At 47.1% G+C, this 22,842-nt stretch overlaps 1 protein-coding gene across 1 annotated transcript in view; it reads left to right on the forward strand.

Annotated features, from left to right (window-relative positions):
* The first annotated feature begins 474 nt into the window (after nt 1-474).
* Nucleotides 475-22,842, forward strand: part of LOC137304198 (annexin A7-like) — a 65,369-nt gene continuing 43,001 nt past the window's right edge. Inside the window, 3 exon segments of the mRNA XM_067972752.1 lie at nt 475-573; nt 19,446-19,491; nt 21,215-21,743. Coding sequence (XP_067828853.1) covers nt 19,447-19,491; nt 21,215-21,743 — 574 coding nt within the window. The 5' untranslated portion in view covers nt 475-573; nt 19,446.

Here is a 22,842-nt window from a genome sequence, read left to right on the forward strand (position 1 = left end):
GTGTCTGGGGGGAGTGTCGGGGGGCAGTGTCTGTGGGTGAGAGTCTGTGGGGGGGGGGGGTTGCGTCTGTGAGGGAGTGTCTGCGGGGGCAGTGTCTGGGCAGGCAGTATCTAGGGGGCAGTGTCTGTGGGGGAGTCTCAGGGGGCAGTGTCTGGGGGGGTCAGTGTCTGGGGGAAGTGTCTGAGGGGAGTGACTGGGGGGCAGAGTCTGGGGTGAATGTTTGGGGGGGCAGTGTCTGGGGGGTGAGTGTCTGGGGGGCAGTCTCTGGGAGGAATGTCTGGGGGGGCAGTCTCTGGGAGGAATGTCTGGGGGGGCAGTCTCTGGGAGGAATGTCTGGGAGGAATGTCTGGGGTGGGGGGGGCAGTGTCTGGCGGGGGGAATGTCTGGGGTGGGGGGGGCAGTGTCTGGCGGGGGGAGTGTCTGGTGGGGGGGGGGCAGTGCGGGCCGGGCTGTGATTGGCCCGGTGCCCCGGGCCCGGTGCCCGGTGCCCGGATGCCGGAAGTGCCGCTCCTTGTTGTGCAGTCGGTTCCCGCCCTCAGACTGAGCGCGGATCGGAGCGGCCTCGGACAGCAGGTAAACGCCGGGGCCGGAGGCGGGGGGGGGGAGACCTCTCCGGTCTCCTGGGGCGGGGTCGCGCCGCGCCGTGTTGAGGGGGGTCGGTGCCCCGCGCACAGACAGAGCCGCGCCCGGGCTCCAACTGACGGCGGATCCGCGCCGCTCGGGTCGGCCCCGCACCGCACCCTGTCCCGCTGTGAGAACCGGCCCAGAACCCGGGCCCGGCGTCCGTCTCTGAAAGGCCCTTCCCGCCGCTTCTCCCTGAAACGAGCTGTTACACTAACCACTGCTAGTTACTAGTTGCAGTAACTGGTTTCAGTAACCACTGCAGGTTATGGCAATTAGTGGTTAGCGCAATTGGTTACCGCTGGTTACCATAACGGCTACAGGTTATGGTAACTTGGTTACAGTAATTAGTGTCAGTAACTCTTGCACTAACCACTGGTTATAATGTTACAAGTCTGGTCACTTTGACAAGTTTCAATATTGAGGGTTTGTCAGGAGATGGGTTAATAGTTAGTGAGGATACTGAGGTGTTAGCTGTTTATTAATACTGTTTTAACTGGTTGACATACAGCTCCTCCCTCTACCACACTGAGTTAGCCTGAGGTTTGGCCCCAGGGCACTGAGTGCAGATGGTGATCGGGAGCAGGGACCTGAGCTCCTTGCCCTCTGCCAAGCCCTGGGGCTGATCGTGCTACGGGTACAAGGATATTGGAGCAAACTCAGATCGTGGCACTGCTCTGAACAGCTTGCTGTACTTGTGCTGCACTGTGGGGTAACTGCAGCATTTGGGCAGATTGGTAATGGCTGGTTTATAAAGGGGTTTGCTGTTTTTGTAAATGTTATGCTCTTTGAAGTATCAGTCCTGGGAGTGTAACACACTAATTCAGGCACCCCTTTGTTCCAATAACATGCCCTCAGTCTCTCCCTGAGGAGATTCCTGCACCATCATCATTCAAAAGCATCTCAAAATGCCTCTGGTACAATGATATACTTTTGAAGTCTAGTGAGTAACTTTTGTTATGTAGACAAACAGTAGCCGTTTTGTACACCACAGGCACTGGTTACGGACCAGATAATCTGCTTTTGATGGTGTGAGGGAGGAATGCTGGTCAGGACAGCTTCTGTTCTTTGAATAGTGCGAAGGGACAGTGCAGGAGGGACAGTAACCAGAGGACATGGATTTAAGATAATTGATAAATGAACCAGAGGGGAGATGAGAATTTATTTTATCATGTGAATTGTTATGATCTGGAATGCACTGCCTGAAAGGGTGGTGGAAGCAGATTCAACAGTAGCTTTCAAAACGGAATTGGATAAATACTTAAAAAGGAAAAATTGCAGAGCTATGTGGAAAGATCAGGGGAGCGGGACTAATTGGCTAGCTCTTTCATAGAAGTTTACAACATGGCCCAACATGTCCATGTCGCCCAGTTTATACCACTAAGCTAGTCCCAATTGCCTGCACTTGGCCCATATCCCTCTATACCCATCTTACCCATGTAACTGTCCAAATGCTTTTTAAAAGACAAAATTGTACCCGCCTCTACTACTGCCTCTGGCAGCTCGTTCCAGACACTCACCACCCTTTGAGTGAAAAAATTGCCCCTCTGGACCCTTTTGTATCTCTCCCCTCTCACCTTAAATCTATGTCCCCTCGTTATAGACTCCCCTACCTTTGGGAAAAGATTTTGACTATCGACCTTATCTATGCCCCTCATTATTTTATAGACTTCTATAAGATCACCCCGAAACCTCCTGCTCTCCAGGGAAAAAAGTCTCAGCCGATCCAACCTCTCCCTATAAGTCAAACCATCAAGTCCCGGTAGCATCCTAGTAAATCTTTTCTGCACTTTCAAAGAGCCGGCACAGCCACGATGGGCTGAATGGCCTCCTACTGTGCTGTATGAGAGGCACCAGGATAAAGCATTAGAGAGGAGTTACAAGGTTTGCGGAGGACTGAGAGGCACAAAAAACTTGAGAATGAAGAGTAGTTCAGAAATAGGGATCAGACAGGGAGGAATTCCGAGGCAGACTAAGATGGGTTTGGAGTACATGTGCGTAAATGCACATAGCGTGGTAAATAAGGTTGGTGAGCTGCAGGCTCAAGTAGCCACATGGGAATATGATGTACTGGCAATAACAGAGACATGGCTCAATTAAGGGGAGGATTGGCTGATATTCCTGGCTAGGGCTTCAGGAAAGATAGGGAAGGAAAAAACGGACGGGGATGGCTGTATTGATCAAAGATACTGTTAGAACACTAGAAAGGGAAGATGTAATTGAGGCTTCAAAGGCAGAATCTATTTATTTAGAATTAAGGAGCAATAGAGGAGCCATTACGCTGCTGGGTGTGTACTATGGACCACCAAATAGTGTGAAGGAGATGGAGGAAGATGCAAGAACTTTAAATTGGTAATAATGGGGGACTTCAATTATCCCAATATAGACTGGGAAAATAACAGTGTAAAGGGCAAAGAGGGGGAGGAATTCCTGAAATGTGTACAGGAGAACTTTCTTGATCAGTTTGTTTCCCGCCCAATGAGGAAGGAAACAGTGTTGGATCTAGTTCTGGAGAATGAAGTGGGGCAAGTGGAGTACATTTGGGGAACTGTGATCACAATATCAATAGGTTTTGTAGTCCTGGAAAAGGACAAGGAAAAATCAAATGTGAAAATACTCAATAGGAGGAGGGCTAATGTCAGTGAGTTGAAAAGGGATCTGGCCCAAGTGGATTAGAATCAAAGACTGGCAGGTAAAACAGTAAATTAGCAATGAGAGGCCTTCAAAGAGGAGATAGTTTGGGTACAGAGCAGTCACATTCCCACGAGGGGGAAAGGAAGGGCATCCAAAGCTGGAGCTCCCTGGATGACTAAAGATATAGAGATTAAAATGAAACAGAAAAAGGAGGTTTATGATAAATTTGGGGTTCATAATTCAGTAGAGAACCAGGCTGAATACAGGAAGTAGAGAGGAGAACTGAAAAAGGGAATAAGAGAGGCAAAGAGAGAGTATGAGAATAGATTAGCAGGTAACATAAAAGGCAACCCAAAATTCTTTTAGAAAGATATAAATAGCAAAGCACGAGTGGGGCTGATTAGGGACCAAAAAGATCTTGTGGAGGCAGAGAGCATGGCTGAGGTGCTAAATGAGTACTTTGCATCTGTCTTCACTACAGAAGAGGATTCTGTCAGTGTCACAGTAAAGGAGGAGGTAGTAGTGAAATTGGAAAGGATAAAAATAGATAGAGGTACTAAAAAGGTTGAGAGCACTCAAAGTAGAAAAGTCACCCCCTCCGGATGGGATGCATCCCAAGTTGCAGAGGGAAGTAAGGGTGGGAATTGCGGGGGCTCTGGCCACGATCTTCCAACCCTCCATCGATGTTGGAGTGGTGCCAGAGGATTGCAAATGTTACACCCCTGCTCAAAAGGGGAGGGGGGGGGTGGAGGAGAAGAAGAGTGGTAAACCCGACAACTACAAGCCAGTCAGCCTCGCGTCGGTGGTGGGGAAACTTTTAGACACATTAATTCGTGAAAAAATTGCTTGTCACTTGGAACAATATGGGTCAATAAATTAAAGACAGCACGGATTTGTTAAAGACAAATTGTGTTTGACTAACTTGATTGAGTTCTTTGATGGGTTGATGTGTATATGGACTTTCAAAAGGCATTTGATAAAGTACCACATAATAGACTTAGAATCAGAGAAAGTTATGGCACAGAAGGAGGTCATTCAGCCCATCGTGTGCGTGCTGGCCGAAGAAGAGCTATCCAGCTTAATCCCACTTTCCAGCACTTGGTCTATAGCCCTGTAGGTTACGGCACTTGAAGTTTTCATCCAACTACTTTTTAAATGAGTTGAGGGTTTCTGCCTCTACCGCCCTTTCAGGCAGTGAGTTCTAGACCCCCACCACCCTCTGGGTGAAATAATTTCTCCTCACCAGCTCCCCTCTAAACCTTCTACCAATTACTTTAAAACTATGCCCCCTGGTCACTGACCCCCTCTGCCAAGGGAAATCGGTCCTCCCTATCCACTCTATCTAGTCCCATCATAATTTTATACACCTCAATGAAATCTCCCCTCAGTCTCCATTGTTCCAAAGAAAACAGCCCCAGCCTATCCAATCTTTCCTCATAGCTAAAATTCTCTAGTCCTGGTAACATTCTCCTAAATCTCCTCTTGTACCCTCTCTAGTGCAATTACATCTTTCCTGTAATGTGGTGACCAGAACTGTACGCAGTACTCAAGCTGTGGCCTAACCCATGTTTTATACAGTTCGAGCATAACCTCCCTGCTCTTAAATTCTGTGCCTCGGATAATAAAGGAAAGTATCCCGTATACCTTTTTAACCACCTTATCTACCTGTCCTGCTCCCTTCAGGGATCTGTGGACATGCACTCCAAGGTCCCTCTGTTCCTCTACACCTCTCAGTATCCTCCCATTTATTGTGTACTCCCTTGCCTTATTTGCCCTCCCCAAATGCATTACCTCACATTTCTCCGGATTGAATTCCATTTGCCACTCTTCTGCCCACCTGACCAGTTCACTGATATCCTCCTGCAGTCTACAGCTTTCCTCCTCACTATCAACCACGCGGCCAATTTTTGTATCATCTGCAAACTTCTTGATCAAGCCCCCTACATTCAAGTCCAAACCATTAATATATATAGCACGAAAAGCAAGGGACCCAGTACTGAGCCCTGCGGAACCCCACTGGAAACAGCCTTCCATTTGCAAAAACACCTGTCAACCTTTGCTTCCTGCCACTGAGCCAATTTTGGATCCATCTAGCCACTTTCCCTTGGATTCCATGGGCTTGTACTTTTTTGACCAGTCTGCCATGTGGGATCTTGTCAAAAGCCTTGCTAAAATCCATGTACACTACATCAAACGTGCTACCCTCATCGACCCTCCTTGTTGCCGACTCAAAAAAATCAATCAAGTTAGTCAGACACGACCTTCCCTTAATAAATCCATGCTGACTGTCCCTGATTAACCCGTACCTTTCTAAATGACGATTTATGCTGTCCCTCAGAATTGATCCAATAACTTGCCCACCACCGAGGTTAGACTGACTGGCCTAGAGCTATTCAGTCTATCTCTTTCTCCCTTTTTAAACAACGGTACAATGTTAGCAGTCCTCCAATCCTCCGGCACCACGCCTGTAGCCAGGGAGGATTGGAAAATGATGGTCAGAGCCTGCACTATTTCCTCCCTTGCTTCTCAACAGCCTGGGATACATTTCATCCGGGCCTGGTGATTTATCTACTTTCAAAGATGTTAAACCCCTTACAACTTCCTCTCTCACTATGTTTATCCCATCCAATATTTCACACTCCTCCTCCTTAACTACAATCTCTACATCGTCCCCCTCTTTTGTGAAGACGGACGCAAAGTATTCATTAAGAACCATACCCACATCTTCCACCTCTACACATAGTTTACCATTTTGGTCTCTAATAGGCCCTACTCTTTCCTTAGTTATCCTCTTACTCTTTTTTTTTATTCGTTCATGGGATGCTGTCGAAGAAGCATTGGCGTCTTGCTGCAGTGCATCCTGTGGATGGTACACACTGCAGCCACTGTGCGCCGGTGGTGAAGGGAGTGAATGTTTAGGGTGGTGGATGGGGTGCCAATCAAGCGGGCTGCTTTGTCCTGGATGGTGTCGAGCTTCTTGGGTGTTGTTGGAGCTGTACTCATCCAGGCAAGTGGAGAGTATTCCATCACACTCCTGACTTGTGCCTTGTCGATGGTGGAAAAGCTTTGGGGAGTCAGGAGGTGAGTCACTTGCCGCAGAATACCCAGCCTCTGACCTGCTCTTGTAGCCACAGTATTTATGTGGCTGGTCCAGTTAAGTTTCTGGTCACTGGTGACCCCCAGGATGTTGATGGTGGGAGATTCGGCGATGGTGATGCCGTTGAATGTCATGGGGAGGTGGTTAGAATCTCTTGTTGGAGATGGTCATTGCCTGGCACTTGTTTGGTGCGAATGTTTCTTGCCACTTATGAGCCCAAGCCTGGATGTTGTCCAGGTCTTGCTGCATGCGGGCATGGACTGCTTCATTATCTGAGGGTTTGCGAATGGCACTGAACACTGTGCAATCATCAGCGAACATCCCCATTTCTGACCTTATGGAGGGAAGGCCACTGTAGATAGTTGGACCTAGGACACTGCCCTGAGGAACTCCTGCAACAGTGTCCTGGGGTTGAGATGATTGGCCTGCGACAACCACAACCATCTTTCTTTGTGCTAGGTATGACTCCAGCCACTGGAGAGTTTTCCCCTAGATTCCCATTGACTTCAATATGTATTTATAAAACATTTTTGGGTTTTCCTTAATTTTACTTGCTGGTATTTTTTCATGCCCTCTCTTTGATTTCCTAATTTCCTTTTTAATTTCACTCCTGCACTTTCTGTACTCCTCGAGGCTTTCTGCAGTATTGAGCTCTTGGTGTCTGACATAAGCTTCCCTTTTTGCCTTATCTTGCCCTGTATGCTCCTTGTCATCCATGGGGCTCTAGATCTGACTTGTTAGCAAAATTAAAGTCCATGGGGAAAAAAAGGGGCAGTTGCTATGTGGATATGAAATTCACTAAAGGACAGAAAGCAGAGAGTAGTGGTGAACGGTTGTTTTTCAGACTGGAGGGAAGTATACAGTGGTGTTCCCAAGGGGTCAATATTAGGACCACTGCTCTTTGATATATGTTGATGACCTGGACTTGGGTATAGAGGGTATAATTTCAAAGTTTGCAGATGTTGCGAGACTCTGAGAAAATGTGGAGGATAGAAACAGATTTCAGGAGGACATAGACAGACTGGTGAAATGGGCAGACACATGGCAGATAAAATTAACTAGGAGAAGTGTGTAGTGATTCATTTTAGTAGGAAGAATGAGGAGAGGCAATATCAACTAAATGGTACAATTTTAAAGGGGGTGCAGGAACAGAGACCTGGGGGTGTATGTACACAAATCTTTGAAGGTGGCAGGACAAGTTGAGAAGGCTGTTAAAAAGACAAATGGGATCCATGGTTTTATTAATGGAGGCATAGAGTACAAAAGCAAGGAAGTTATGCTAAACCTTTATAAAACACTGGCTAGGCCCCAGCTGGAGTATTGTGTCCATACTTGCATTGGAGGCATTTCAGAGAAGGTTCACTAGGTTGATTCTGGGTATGGAAGGGTTGTCTTATGAGGAAAGATTGAACAGGTTGGGTCTATACTCATTGGAGTTTAGAAGAATGAGAGGAGATCTTATTGAAACATACAAGATTCTGAGGGGACTCGATAGGGTAGATGCTGAGAGGATGTTACCCCTCATGGGGGAATCTAAAACTAGGGGGCATAGTCTTAGAATAAGGGGTTGCCCATTTAAGACAAAAATTAGGGGAATTTCTTCTCCCAGAGGGTCATGAATCTTTGGAATTCTTTATCCCAAAAGCTGTGGAGGCTGTGTCATTGAATACATTCAAGGCCGAGTTTGACACATTTTTGATCAGCAAGGGAGTCAAAGGATATGGGGAAAAGGCAGGAAAGTGGAGTTGAAGTAAAAGTCAGATCAGCCATGGTATTGAATGGCGGAGCAGGCTCGAGGGGACGAATGGTCTACTCCTGCTCCTATCTCTTATGGTCCAATTCTGGGGTCCACACTTTAGGAAGGATGTCAAGGCCTTCAAGAGGGTGCAGAAGAGATTTACTAGAATAGTGCCAGGGATGAGGGACTTCAGTTACATGGAGAGAGTGGAGAAGCTGGGGTTGTTCTCCTTAGAACCGAGAAGGTTAAGGGGAGATTTGATAGAGGTGTTCAAAATTATGAAGAATTTTGATAGAGTAGATAAGTAGGAACTGTTTCAAGTGGAGAAGGGTCGGTAACCAGAGGACACAGATTTAAGGTGATTGGCAAAAGAGCCAGAGATGAGGAAAAAAAATTGAGCAGCGATCCAGAATGCATGGCCTGAAAGCGCGGTGGAATCAGATTCAATAATAACTTTCAAAAGGGATTTGGATAAATACTTGAAGTGGAAAAATTTACAAGGCTATGGGAAAAGAGCTGGGGAATGGGATTAATCGGATAGCTCTTTCAAACATCCAGCACGGGCAAAACGGGCTCCTTCTGTGCTGTATCATTCTATGATTATATGGATCGCCAACATCCGTTTAAATCATTAAACAGTTAACCACCCCGTCTGTAGAACAGCACCTCAGACCCAGTCCTTGTCTGCTGGGCCTTCCCCAAGGAGTGCACAGACCAGCACAACTCTCGCTATCACCCACTGGCAGAGTTCCAGACCTCTCCCCGCCCAGCACTACCACAAACAAGCAATTGCAGGACATATGCCAGTCAGAGCTTGCGGTGTACGGGCACTGCCTGGAACTGGGAAAGCACCGAGCAGTTTGGACGCCCTACTTGGAGAACCTTCCTCACCGCACTCTCAACAATCCAGCACAGGCTAATGCCAGATTTAAAAAAACATAACTCTGACAGGTGCACAAGATCAGTGGCCCAACCACACCCCCAGAAAGGGCTGGATAGCACGCACCTCTGACTATGCACCCCACCCGCCCCGGACTCACCCTGACCCTGAAGCATTTGAAGCAGCTGGGGAACCAATGCTGTCAGTGCAGCTCCTGTAAATGCTGTGTTCAGAAAATGGACTAAACCGACACCAGTCTAAACCAGCACCCGATCCTTCTCTTTTTAAGAAAAAAAAACATTCCAACGAACGTAATTGTACTGGGACAGTTTCATAGAATCATAAGAAGGTTACAGCACGGAAGGAGGCCATTCGGCCCATCGAGACCACGATGGCTCTATACAAGAGCAATCCAGCTAGTCCCACTCCCCCGTCCGATCCCCGTAGCTCTGCAAATATTTTCGTTTCAAGTACTTATCCAGTTCTCTTTTGAAGGCCATGATTGAATCTGCCTCCACCACCCCCTCGGGCAATGCGTTCCAGATCCTAACCACTCGCTGTGTAAAAAAAAGTTTTTCCTCATATCACCTTAAATCTATGTCTTCTGGTTCTTGACCCTTCCGCTAATGGGAACAGTTTCTCTCTATCTACTCCGTCTAGACCCTTCATGATTTTGAATACCTCTGTCAAATCTCCTCGCAACCATCTCTGTTCCAAGGAGAACACCCCCAGCTTCTCCAGTCTACCCTCGTAACTAAAGCCGCTCATCCCTGGAATCATTCTAGTAAATCTCTTCTGCACCCTCTCTAGGGCCTTCACGTCTTTCCTAAAGTCTGTGGTTGAACATTTGGCTGTTCACGTTTATAATGATTCTATCCGTGAAATAATATTTTATATAAAATTAAGATAGTGGGGTCATGCAATCCAGGAAAGTCCCCGGTTTATCCTATGTGAGCTGCTCTAAAACTTGGTTCACCACCTCAGGCTCAGGAGGGGAAATGCTGGGATTCTCACTATCCCACTCACCTCTGTCCCGGACAGCTATCCCGTTACCATCCGCTCCCCTCCCAGTAGAAAGTGGTGAGTACAGCTGGTGAGGGCACGATTGGATGGGGTTGTAATGCTCCCCACGGTGGGATAACCTACCAGCAGTCACTGTCCGGGATCACTTGGGTGAGGGGCCGGAGGGAGCCCAGCACCCACGGGACTGTATCCCGGCACCCACGGAACTGTATCCCAGCGCGGAGCATCTCCAAGAGCAGCAGGAAGGTAGAAAATTCCTGACCAAGATGGGAACAGGAGTAGGCCATTCAGCCCCTCGAGCCTGTTCCGCCATTTAATTAGGTCGTGGCTGATCTGTATCTTAACTCCATCTACCACCTTGGTTCCGTATCCCTTAGTACCCTTGCCTAACAAAAATCTATCAATCTCAGTTTTGACATTTTCATTTGACCCCCAGCCTCAACAGCTTTTTGGGGGAGAGAGTTCCAGATTTCTACTCCCCTTTGTGTGAAGAAGTGCTTCCTGACATCACCCCTGAACAGCTTGAAGATCCTTAAGTTAAAACATAAAATGCAGCTGTTCAAAAACAAAGCTTCCCTCCACCCTCCTTCAGCTCCAATCTCAGAAAACTGCTCTAGTGTCATGTTGTGTGCATATTCCAGCCCCTCCCTTTGTGAGCTCTCATAATATTGCCAGTCTAGTGCTGACTTTAGATAAACTGTGCTGTGGCCTGTGCCTACCTAGAATTGCATTTTGTGTAGGGCCCTTACAGATAAGAGTTTCAGACAAATCCCATCTGCCTGGGGTGGATTCGAACTTAGGTACCACATGCGACAGATTGTGTGCTGACTCATTGCCCCACCCAGTGCCCCTGGGTTAATCTTAACTTCAGCTAACATTTGATTTCATATTTTCACTGGGCAGCTTTTGTTGCAAGCTAGGAGTGTGTTGTGTGGTAGCAGATCATTCCTCTTGAGAATGGGGTCAGAGTCGGTAATAGGGGCAGAGGGAACGAGCAGAGTCATCCTGGTGTTGTAAGATTCCTGACATTTGTTAACCTACAGAGGCACTGATGACTATATTGAGAACAACCATGGTGAATTTTGCCTCTGAGTCAGAAGGTCGAGTGTTCTGGTCCCACTCCAGAGACTGGGCACAAAATCTAAGCTGACATTCCAGTGCAGTACTGAGGGAGTGCTACACTGTCGGAGAGACATTAAACCAAATCCCCGTCTGCCTTCTCAGGTGGATGTTAAAGATCCCATGCCACTATTCGAAGCAAAGCAGGGAAGTTCCTCCCCAGTATCCTGGCCAATATTTATCGCTCAACCAACACCTTAAAAACAGATTATCTGGTCATTTATCTAATTGCTGTTCGAGGGATCTTGCTGTCCACAAATTGGCTGCAGCGTTTCCTACATTACAATAGTGACTACACTTTTTAAAAGTACATAATTGACTGTAAAGCGCTTTGGGACATCCTGAGGTGGTGAAAGGTGCTGTATAAATGCAGGTCCTTTTTTTCTTGGTCTCTAAAAGGGATGTTGGGGATAGAGGAGTAGAAGAGTCATTGAAGCACTAGGTGCAGTGTTTGTGTTCACCAGAGAGTTTATTGATTCTGATAATCGTGTATGCAAAGAGTGGGGTGACTGCTGAAATATTAAAACTAAATTTTTTTGTGTCACACCCAGTTTTAATGCTTCTGACACAGTGTTTAATTAGATTCATACCTGTGGTATTATTTAAAGTATACTGTAACCAGGCCAAATATCATTTGTACAACTTTTAAGTCTAACTTAAAATCTTTTGCTTTCAGTCGTAATGTTTGCTCTTATTTTCTCCCCTGGGGCCGGGTCTTACTGGCGTACAGTTTCATGGTGTCAGCCACCATCCTACACTTTGCACAAGTTGCTGTTCTGCTGTGAACATCTGCCGACTGTTCGAACTTGGAAGGCCCATCAGCTGAGCCCCAATCCTGTCCTGCCAAACAAGCCACACATGCAGTCGCCCGTAGTGGTCACAGGGTAGCGAGCAGGATGAACGCCGGCTGAAGGAGAGGGAGGGGTTCCTCCCTCCCTAGAACATGGGCACTGAGGCCAATTGTAGCATCTCAACTGTTGTCCTGCCTAAGACCAGCCAATGAAGCACAGAGGAGGTGTCAGACCTGGGACCTTCTGGACTTTGTGGAGTTTTCCACTTGTTTTTTTTTAAGTCCAACATTTGCATCTTAAGTTTATTTTAATGGTTTTTGTGGTGCGTGTTTTTCCCTTGAGTTGCCAACAGCATGCATTTATATAGCGCCTTTAACATGGAAAAATTTCGCTTCATGGGACACCAAGCAGCGTTAGTCCTTTTACCAGTGTCACTCGGTGTATTGGTTCCAGTATGCGATTGGAAACAGAAATCGCACTGGAGCTAATGAGCCTCAATATCTTTCTTGTGGGACGCAGTTAATCCCCTCCCCCTCAAACTACTCTGACTGCAAGCACACCAGTGACAGATCTTTAATCCCTGGTACTTTTCCTGACCATTACACAGCTCAAAATGCTAGCCTAGGTTTTTTGACCAGGTTTCTAATCAGCGTTAGTTAGTGTGGTATTACATGTTACTCAACTGTTAGTGTCCTGGCCCTGCCTGATTTTACAGGCTCAATTTCATTTATAAGAGGTCACGGGTAAAATTAAAAGAACTATAACCACTTAGAGGATAAGGATGTCAAGGCTTTGGAGCGAGTGCAGAGGAGATTTATTAGAAAGGTATCAGGGACTTCAGTTATGTGGAGAGACTGGAGAAGCTGAGCTCCTGATAGAATCATAGAAAGGTTACAGCACAGAAGGAGGCCATTCGGCCCATCAAGTTCGCTTCGGCTCTATGCACGAGCAATCCAGCTATTCCCACTCCCCCGCCCTACCCCGTAGCCCTGCAAATCTTTTCCTTTCAAGTACTTATCCAGTTCCCTTTTGAAGGCCATGATTGAATCTGCCTCCACCACCCCCTCGGGCAGTGCATTCCAGATCCTAACCACTTGCTGTGTAAAAAAAGTTTTTCTCATGTCACCTTTGATTCTTTTGCCAATCACCTTAAATCTATGTCTTCTGGTTCTTGGCCCTTCCGCCAATGGGAACAGTTTCTCTCTATCTACACTGTCTGGACCCTTCATGATTTTGAACACCTCTATCAAATCTCCTCGCAACTGTCTCTGTTCCAAGGAGAACAACCCCAGTTTCTCCAGTCTATCCATGTAACTAAAGTCCCTCACCCCTGGAATCATTCTAGTAAATCTCCTCTGCACCCTCTCTAAGGCCTTCATATCTTTCCTAAAGTGTGGTGCCCAGAACTGGACACAATACTCCAGTTGTGGCCGTACCAGTGTTTTATAAAGGTTCATCATGACTTCCATACTTTTGTACTCTATGCCTCTATTTATAAAGCCCAGGATCCCGTATGCTTTTTTAACCACTTTCTGCCCTGCCATCTTCAAAGATATGTGCACATATACCCCCAGGTCTCTCTGTTCTTGTACCCCTTTTAGAGTTGTGCCCTCTAGTTTATATTGCCTCTCCTCATTCTTCCTACCGAAATGTATCGCTTCTCATTTTTCTGCATTAAATTTCATCTGCCACGTGTCCGCCCATGCCACCAGCCTGTCTATATCCTCTTGAAGTCTCTCACTATCCTCCTCACTGTTTACTACCTTTCCAAGTTTTTTGTCATCTGCAAATTTTGAAATTGTGTCCTGTACGTCCAAGTCATTAATATGTATCGAGAAATGCAGTGGTCCCAGCACCGACCCCTGGGGAACACCACTGCACACCTTCCTCCAGTCTGAGAAACAACCCTTCACCGCTACACTCTGTTTGCTGTCACTTAGCCAATTCTGTATCCATGTTGCTACTGCCTCCTTTATTCACGGACTGCTAGTTGGTGGCCTATAGAATACACCAAGTAGTGTAATGGCACCTCTTTTATTTCTTAACTCTAACCAAATGGATTCTGACCTTGACCCCTCCAGGACTTCCTGTCTCTCTCCAGGACAATTGTAAACAATTTTACAACACCAAGTTATAGTCCAACAAATTTATTTTAAATTCCACAGTGGAATTTAAAATAAATTTGTTGGACTATAACTTGGTGTTGACAATTGTAAACAATTTTACAACCCCAGTCCATCACCGGCATCTCCACATCATCTCTCCAGGACTGCAGTATTCTCCTTAAATCAATACTGCCACCCCCCAACCCCCTCCTTTCTTTCCTTCCCTAACTTTCCTGAACACCTTGTATCCAGGAATATTTAGTACCCAATCCTGCCCTTTTTTGAGCCAGGTCTCCGTTATTGCCACAACATCGTCGTCCCATGTGGCTATTTGCGCCTGCAGCTCACCAATCTTGTTTACTGCACTTAATGCGTTTACACACATGCCAGTCTTAGACTTTCTTGTGCGCTCTCGGTATTATTACTTGCTCCAGTGCTATTTTTCTCCCCCGATCCTTTGTGCTCCTTGTTTCTCCTTTCCGTTGCTACATCCTGGTGCCCATCCCCCTGCCAAATTAGGGGGCTATATGGGAGTGACAAAAGACTCACAAATCCCACAGACCAGGCAAGCTGTGAAACATAGAGAGAAGCGAAAGTAAGAGGGTATGAGAGAGAGGGGAAGATGATGACTATTGAAGCTACTTAGATGACCCTGTAACCCATGTGATGGAAGCAACGTGCAGCTTTTAGACATCTTTATTGGTTACCTGTGTCAGCTTGGCTCAGTCAGTAGCACTCTCGCCCTTGAGATCATGGGGTTCCACACACACACACTGAAGGACTTGAGCACATAATCTGAGCTGATACTCCAGTGTAGTACTGAGGGAGTGCTGCGTTGTCAGAGGTTCCAGCTCTGCCCTGTTCAAGTGGACCCAAAAAATCCCATAATATTATTTGAAGAAGGGCAGGAAGTTCTCCTGTTGTCCTTGCCAACTTTCCCCTCTCAACTAGCATGACAAAAAAAAATGGTTATTCATCTCGTTTACTCTTTGTGGGATCTTGCTGTGTGCAAATGGCTGCCATGTTTGCCTATGTTACAACAGTGACAGCGTTTCAAGTAACCCATTGGCTGTGAAGCACTTGGACCATCCTAAGGACATGGTGCTATTACTAAATTCCCACCCGTCAGCTCAGCAGCAAGGATGGATGGGGCTGGATGAATTCACTCCATTGTTGTCAGTTATTAGCTAGCCTGGTCCCTTTCAGTTATCTGTATCCCTTACTGTGACAAGTCGCTCTTGACATTGTCCATCCAGAGCGTCCTTGGTCTTCCTTGGCCTCTTGTTCCATGTGCCTCTGTGTGCAGGGCCGTGAAAGGTATTCTCACCGATTCTGTTCTTGTCACCTGCCCAAATCAAACCAGTTGTCTTTCTTGGGCTCTTCTGTATAAGCGATGTTTCTTGTCGAAGCCATGTTCTTATATCATCCCTTGCATCCTGAATTCTAATCAATATTGCCAGGGCTCCAGTTTGATGTAGAGTCCAAACATTCCCTGTTCCTATAGACGTCTAGCGCTTTGCCCCGATTAAATACTTTCGCTCCTGCCCCGATTCCTGAACGGTGGGCATGGCCCTTGTTCATCATGAATTGCCTTTCCCATCTTCCGGAATTCAGTCAGTTTCAGAGGTCTAGAGTTCGCCAAGTGTTCGACCGTTACTTCTTGGCTACTTGGTTTAGCAGGCCAACCAAGGCAAGGCAGAATGTGATGCTTGGAGCTACTAGTGAGAGCTGAGTGAGTCATCAGAACCAACTGCTGGCCAAACCACCCGTCCAGGTCCAGTTGTTTGCTGTGCAGAGATGCTAAAATTAGGGCTCACCCCATGGTAAGGTGCTATATAAATAGAAATTCTTTCTCGATTGAAAATCACACCTCTTGCACTAATACGATGTTGCCAGCTGCGTGTGAGATTTATATGTGCGCATGGACGGTTTCTGTGCTCTGTTTGCTTCCTGTGCCAGTTCATGTCCGTGCCGCATGTTGTACACTTTGTTTGCTTTTTGTTGTTTGGGACACCAAATCCAGGTCCCTTCCCCCCAATCCCAATCCCATTCTCATTCTCCCAAAGGTATGAGTTTATACTGAGGTTCTCCTACCGATCCCCTCTGGTGTGCTACCCAAAGTAGTCATTCTTTGTGAGACTCACGCGGGTAAAGGTGATGGTTATGTTACTGGACTAATAGTCCAGAGAACGCAAACTCCAATCCCACCACGCCAGTCTGAGAATTTAAATTCAGTTTATAATAAAAAAAAGATTTGGAAATAAAAGCTGGGATAAGTAAAAGTGACCATGAAGCAAAATCCCAACTGGTTCTTTGATGTCCTTTAGGGAATGAAATCTGCCGTCCTTAGCCGGTCTGGCCTATATGTGACTCCAATCCTACACAAACATGGTTGACTCTTAACTGCACCCTGACCAGCCTAGCAAGCCACTCCGTTGGATTAAACCGCTGTGCAACAGTTGATGAATGAGGCCCAACACCACCACCTCAGGGCAACTGGAGATGGGCAATAATTGTCGGCCTTGTCAGTGAGAGTAAAAGTGCTTCATCCTATCCTCACCTATTGTGCGTTTTCCAGCAAGAATCTTTTTGTCAGAGATCTGGCTGGTTTTCATTTTTATTTCCCCTCTTTATAGCCAGGGTGCTGAGACTAATCGTTTCATAACTCTTGCCCAGAACTCCTTGTTATATTGAAGGGCCTGTTTCCATGTTGTAACTTCTATGATTCTATTGGGCCAAGTGCAGGCAATTGGGACTAGCTTAGTGGTATAAACTGGGCGACATGGACATGTTGGGCCGAAGGGCCTGTTTCCATGTTGTAACTTCTATCTGTCTCCCTAATCTCCCAGATGCTCACTGACAGTGGGTGCTGCAACCTCTGCTATTGGGACCCTGAACCAATGTCTGGAATCATCTCCTCCTAATCCCTACGCTACCAGAATCCACCTATCCTCCCCTTTGTGTCAGCCTTGGCTCAGTTGGTAGTGCTCCCGCTCGCCTGAGTCAGAAGGTTGTGGGTTCAAGTCCCACTCCGGAGACGTGAGCACGTAATCCAAGCTGACACTCCAGTGCAGTACTGAGGGAGTGCTGTATTGTCAGAGGTGCCGTCCTTCGGATGAGACATTAAACCAAGTGCCCTCTCGGGTGGATATAAAAGATCCCATGACACTATTTGAAGCAGAGCAGGGGAGTTCTTCCTGGTGTTCTGGCCAATATTTATCCCACAACCAATATCACTAAAGCAGAGTATCTGGCCATTATCACATAGCTGTGGGAGCTTGCTGTGTGTAAATTGGCTGCCACGTTTCCTACATTACAACAGTGACTACACTTCAAAAGTCCTTCATTGGCTGTAAAGCGTTTTGGGATGTCCTGAGGTCGTGAAAGGTGCTACATAAATGCAAATTCTTTCTTTCATGTGGCTGAGATTGGAGATAGTCGGTTTGGGGAAGATTGAGCGTGAGACTCACTGGACCATGGTACCTCACGTTCTAGTTCCAGAGCTCAGCACTTGGGGCACTAACCATTTCTGACTCAATTACCATGGAAATGTGCAATGCTTTGTAAACTTCTGGCCTCTCTTTCATTTTCTGGTTGCTGAAAGCACATGGGAATTTTTTTTTCCTTATCCAGGCCTGACTGGTGCATTTGGCAGGGGTTTTGAGTTGGAACCTAGATCTTCCTGATGCTTCAACTGTTATTTCTGGCCTATCTCACACTGGAGCTGGGGTCATTCTCACATCTGCCGTATTAACAACTTGCATTTATATAGCGCCTTTAACGTAGTAAAACGTCCCAAGGTGCTTCACAGGAGCGCTATCAAACAAACTTTGACGCCAAACCACATGAGATATTCAGACAGGTGACCAAAAGCTTGATCAAAGAGATAGGTTTTAAGGAGCGTCTTAGAGGAGGAGAGAGAGGTAGAGAGGCGGGGAGGTTTGGGGGGGGGAATTCCAGAGCTTGGGGCCTAGGCAGCTGAAGGCACGGCCGCCAGTGGTGGAGTGATTAAAAATCGGGTGGTGCAAGAGGCCAGAATTGAAGGAGCACAGAGATTTCGGAGCGTTGAAGGGCTGGAGGAGGTTACAGAGATACAGAGGGGCAAGGCCATGGAGGGATTTGAAAACAAGGATGAGATTTTTAAAACCGAGGCGTCCCTGGACCGGGAGCCAATTTAGGTCAGCGAGCACAGGGGTGATGGGTGAACGGGGCTTGGTGTGAGTTAGGATACGGGCAGCAGAGTTTTGGATGAGCTCACGTTTATGGAGGGTGGAAGATGGGAGGCCGGCCAGGAGAGCATTGGAATAGTCAAGTCTAGAGGTAACAAAGGCATGGATGAGGGTTTCAGGCCTTTGTTCAGTCCATAACTCTCACTGTGGCTCTGATACACCTGGTTTCATAGCTACCTCTTGCTTTCCAGCAAGACACTTGTACTTCTACAGGCAGGCTGTGAAGAGAGAAAGAGAAGTACAGGAAAGGGAAACAGAAAAAGGAAGAAAAAAGAAAGGGGGGGTGGGGGGAGGGGGGATGTCCTGATGACTCCATTGAGTCTATTCAGTGAGCCGCTGAGCCACATAGACCAGGAAGGTCCAAGGTTTGATCCCCAGTTGGTGCTGCTCGCACCAAGTTCCGTTCACCCGTCACCCCTGTGCTCGACGACCTACATTGGATCCCAGTCCAGGAAGGCCCCCCTATCACTGTAATCTCCTCCAGCCCTACAACCCTCTTGAGATCTCTGCCATCCTCCAATCCTTGCCTCTTGCGCATCCCCGATTTGCTTCACCCCACTATTGGCGGCCGTGCCTTCAGCTGCCTAGGCCCTAAGCTCTGGAATTCCCTCCCTAAACCTCTCTGCCCCTCTCTCCTCCTTTTAAGACGCTCCTTAAAACCTATCTCTTTGACCAAACTATTGGTCACCTGTCCGAATATCTCTTTATATGGCTTGGTGTCAAATTTTGTCTGATAATTCTCCTGTGAAGTGCCTTGGGATGTTTTACTACAACGGCGCTACATAAATGCAAGTTGTTGTTGTAATCATCGCCCTTTAGTGTTGGGATATCAGCGGGTTGTCTTGCGCCACAGTAGCCTAATACACTGGCTGGGTTTTCACCATTGGTGGCCGTGCCTTCAGCTGCTATGTTCAGGAATTCCCCCGCTAAACCTCTCCACCTCTCTCTCCTTTAAGACGCTCCTTAAAACCTACCTCTTTGACCAAACATTTGGTCACCTGTCCTAATATTTCCTTATGTGTTTCGGTGTCAATTCTTTGTTTGATCACGTTCTTGTGAAGCTCCTTGGGACGTTTCATGATGTTAATGCCGCTATATAAATGCAAGTTGTTGCTGTTGAGTTGAGTTTAAATGGCCATTTCTTGTTTGTACTTTCACAAGCTGCGGAGTATTCACTTAACATCTTTGCTTTCTGCCTTGCCTTCCAGAATGTCGTACCCTGGTTACCCCCCGTCAGGTTACCCTGCCTACCCTGTAAGTCACATTGTTATAAACTGCAATCGCTTCGCGAGTACATTTCTATTGCTTGTAAAGGCCGTCAGGAAAATAAGACACATCATCGGTAGTTAACCATCTTAACTGAAATATTTTTAAACCATTTGTGGGATATACACTTCAATCATTAGACTTTGTAATCAATCGGAAAAAATTTGACTCCTTCATAATCTGGTGTTTGTAGTCATAAAATGTGTTCTTTTTTAGTTCTTTTCCAATTATCTTTCCTTTTCTCTGCTCCTCTCCTGAAGACCCCCCCCCCCCAGAAGAAAGGCAGAACATTTTTGAGGGGGAAATGAACAGCTTAAAAAAAAAATCTGGATACTTTTAGTAATGGGATATCCTGAACCCAAGAAATTAAATCTGGTACTTCAGTTCTCTGGCTTGGTGGGAACAGTTTCTCCCTCAGACTAGAAGAGCCCACGTTTGGATTGCTGGTTTTGCTAAATTTGTTAGTTTGGCCTCACTGGCACTGGGCTAGGGTGGGGAGCGATCAGTTCCGGCTCCTGGTTACTATCCAATGACCTCTTCTGGGAATGCCACTGGAAGGTAAAGACAGGATTGGACTCTACTGTAATGCCCCTCACAGTAGAAAATAGTCTACTGACTCATTGGGGGCAATTTTAACCTAACCTCCCCCTCCCCGGGTGGGAATGGGTAAAATGCTGGTTTTACATCCCGCCCGATTTTACTCAGTCAATATTGGGCAGGGTGTAAAAGCAGCTTTCCATCCTGCCCAGCGAGTTAAGTTAAAATGACTTTTCAGCGTCGAGGCTCACAAATGACGAATGAATCTTTGAAGGCTTCTTGCATCCATGGATCCACACCCCAGTAACAGCTAGTACCTTGAGGGGAGAAAATTGGGGGGAGACTAATATGGTTCCAGATTTGCTTTAGTCTGATATGCTAATTTTCCCGACTGATGAGGGGAGCCTCATGTATGACCCCTGTCTCAACTTCCTCCCTGCTTTGTGTATTCTTCACTGTGGTTTGCTTTGGTTACTCTGTTTTAAAATCTTTTCTCTGTTTGTTTATTCTCTACATACCAATGAACAGGCTTTCGGTGATCTTGATGAGGTATATTAGGGAGTAGTAAACAGTATGGGAAAGGTCACTCTGGAATACTACTTTAAATTTAACTGCAAGTGTAGGACAAGGGGGCACACGTTCAAACTAGTAAAAGGCAAATTTAGGACTGATATCAGGAAGGTTTTCTTTACACAGAGTGATCAACACCTGGGAAGGACTCCCAGATAGAGTAGTGAAGGCATTTAAGAACCAACTGGATGCTGCAGTGGGAGGGACTGTAGGGCCATCCTGGGTGGATGGATGCATTAAGATGGGCCAAATGGCCACCTCATCCATAATTACCTTGTGTCAAAATGGGGAAATCAGGCTTCCCTTTGGGTCAGCTGAGACTTATGGACCAAGGAGGTCCCAGGTTCCACCCTTAGTCTGAGCTGAGTTGGCTGATGTTAGCCATGGTGGATCCAGTTGGCTCCATTGCACATTGGTGTATATGTGGCTGCACTGATTAGATCCTGTGTAGTTAGCTTTAAATTTTGTGGATCCTAATGATGGAAGGCTTCTTGCATCCATGGAACCACACCCAGTAACAGGTAATGAGTTCCTCACCCGTTGATTGGAATGTGAGATCTTTTATTGTATAACTGAATACGTCTCTCCTTTCCTTTTTTTTCAGCAATCGGATGGACAGTCTGGGTACCCACCAGCTGGTGGACAGTACCCCTACCCTGGTGGGGCTGCTGGGACTTATCCACCAGGTGCTGGTGGGGCTTATCCACCAGGTGCTGGTGGGGCTTATCCACCAGGTGCTGGTGGGGCTTATCCACCAGGTGCTGGTGGGGCTTATCCACAGCCACCAGCTGGAGGATACCAACCAGGACCAGGTGGGGCCTGCCCACAGCCACCCGGTGGGGGCTATCCCCAGGGTCCCGGTGGGGGCTATCCCCAGGGTCCCGGTGGGGGCTATCCCCAGGGTCCCGGTGGGGGCTATCCCCAGGGTCCCGGTGGGGGCTATCCCCAGGGTCCCGGTGGGGGCTATCCCCAGGGTCCCGGTGGGGGCTATCCCCAGGGTCCCGGTGGGGGCTGTCCCTATGCAGCTGCGGGGGGTACTTACCCAGCATCAACTACAGGGGGTTACCCTGCACCCCAAGGTAACCAGCCAGGATGGGGCGCTGGCGGATCTGGATATCCATCTTATCCTGCAGGTAAACTCTTCAACTAATTTGTTAACGGTAGCTTTTTTAATTAAAATTGTAATTTGTAATACACTGCACAAATGAATTAGTTCCACTTTAAAACTCTAGAAATTGTACATCTCACTGTGTTTGCATGTGTGTTGAGGGTGAGAGTGTGTGGCTGTGTTTGTATATATGAGGGACTGAGCGTGTGCATGCTTGCTTGAGTATGTGTTGAGTGAGTGTGTGTGTTTGTATATGTGATGAGGGAGAATGTACATGTTTGTATATGTTGAGGGTGAGAGTGTGCATGTTTGTGTGTTGAGGGAGTGCATACTTGTATGTGTGTGTGCTCGATGAGGGAGGGAGAGAGTGTGTGCATAATGAGGGAGTGCATGTGGGTGCATGCCCGTGGGCTGAGGCAGAAAGTAAAAGAAAGCATTAGATTGATAGATTAGATTGGATCACTAGATTGATTCCTGGGATGAGAGGGTTGTCCTATGAGGAGAGATTGAGTAGAATGGGCCTATACTCTCTGGAGTTTAGAAGAATGAGAGGTGATCTCATTGAAACATACAAGATTCTGTGGGGGCTTGACAGGGTAGATGCTGAGAGGTTGTTTCCCCTGTCTGGAGAGTCTAGAACTAGGGGGCGTAGTCTCAGGATAAGGGGGAGGCCATTTGAGACTGAGATGAGGAGGAATTTCTTCACTCAGAGGGTTGTGAATCTTTGGAATTCTCTACCCCAGAGGGCTGTGGATGCTGAGTCGTTGAGTATATTCAAGGCTGAGATGGATAGATTTTTGGACTCCAGGGGAATCTAGGGACATGGGGATCGGGCGGGAAAGTGTAGTTGAGGTCAAAGATCAGCCATGATCTGATTGAATGGCGGAGCAGGCTCGAGGGGCCGTATGGCTTACTCCTGCTATTTTTTAATGTTATTTTAAGCTTTCCAAATATTTTTGGGCAACAAGAAGGCATGCTGCAGTTGGTGTCAGTGCCTCTGTGCTCGGGAGGAGAAAGATCAGCAGTCAGGGCTCCAACCCTTGCTCACTGTACAGTATCACCTGCCGAGAATGTGTATGCATGGGCATCACTTGAGGACAAGAATCGAGCTGCATTGTGATGCT

The sequence above is a fragment of the Heptranchias perlo genome, chromosome 36 (genome assembly GCF_035084215.1).
Source record: "Heptranchias perlo isolate sHepPer1 chromosome 36, sHepPer1.hap1, whole genome shotgun sequence".
In the NCBI taxonomy this organism is placed as follows: domain Eukaryota; kingdom Metazoa; phylum Chordata; class Chondrichthyes; order Hexanchiformes; family Hexanchidae; genus Heptranchias; species Heptranchias perlo.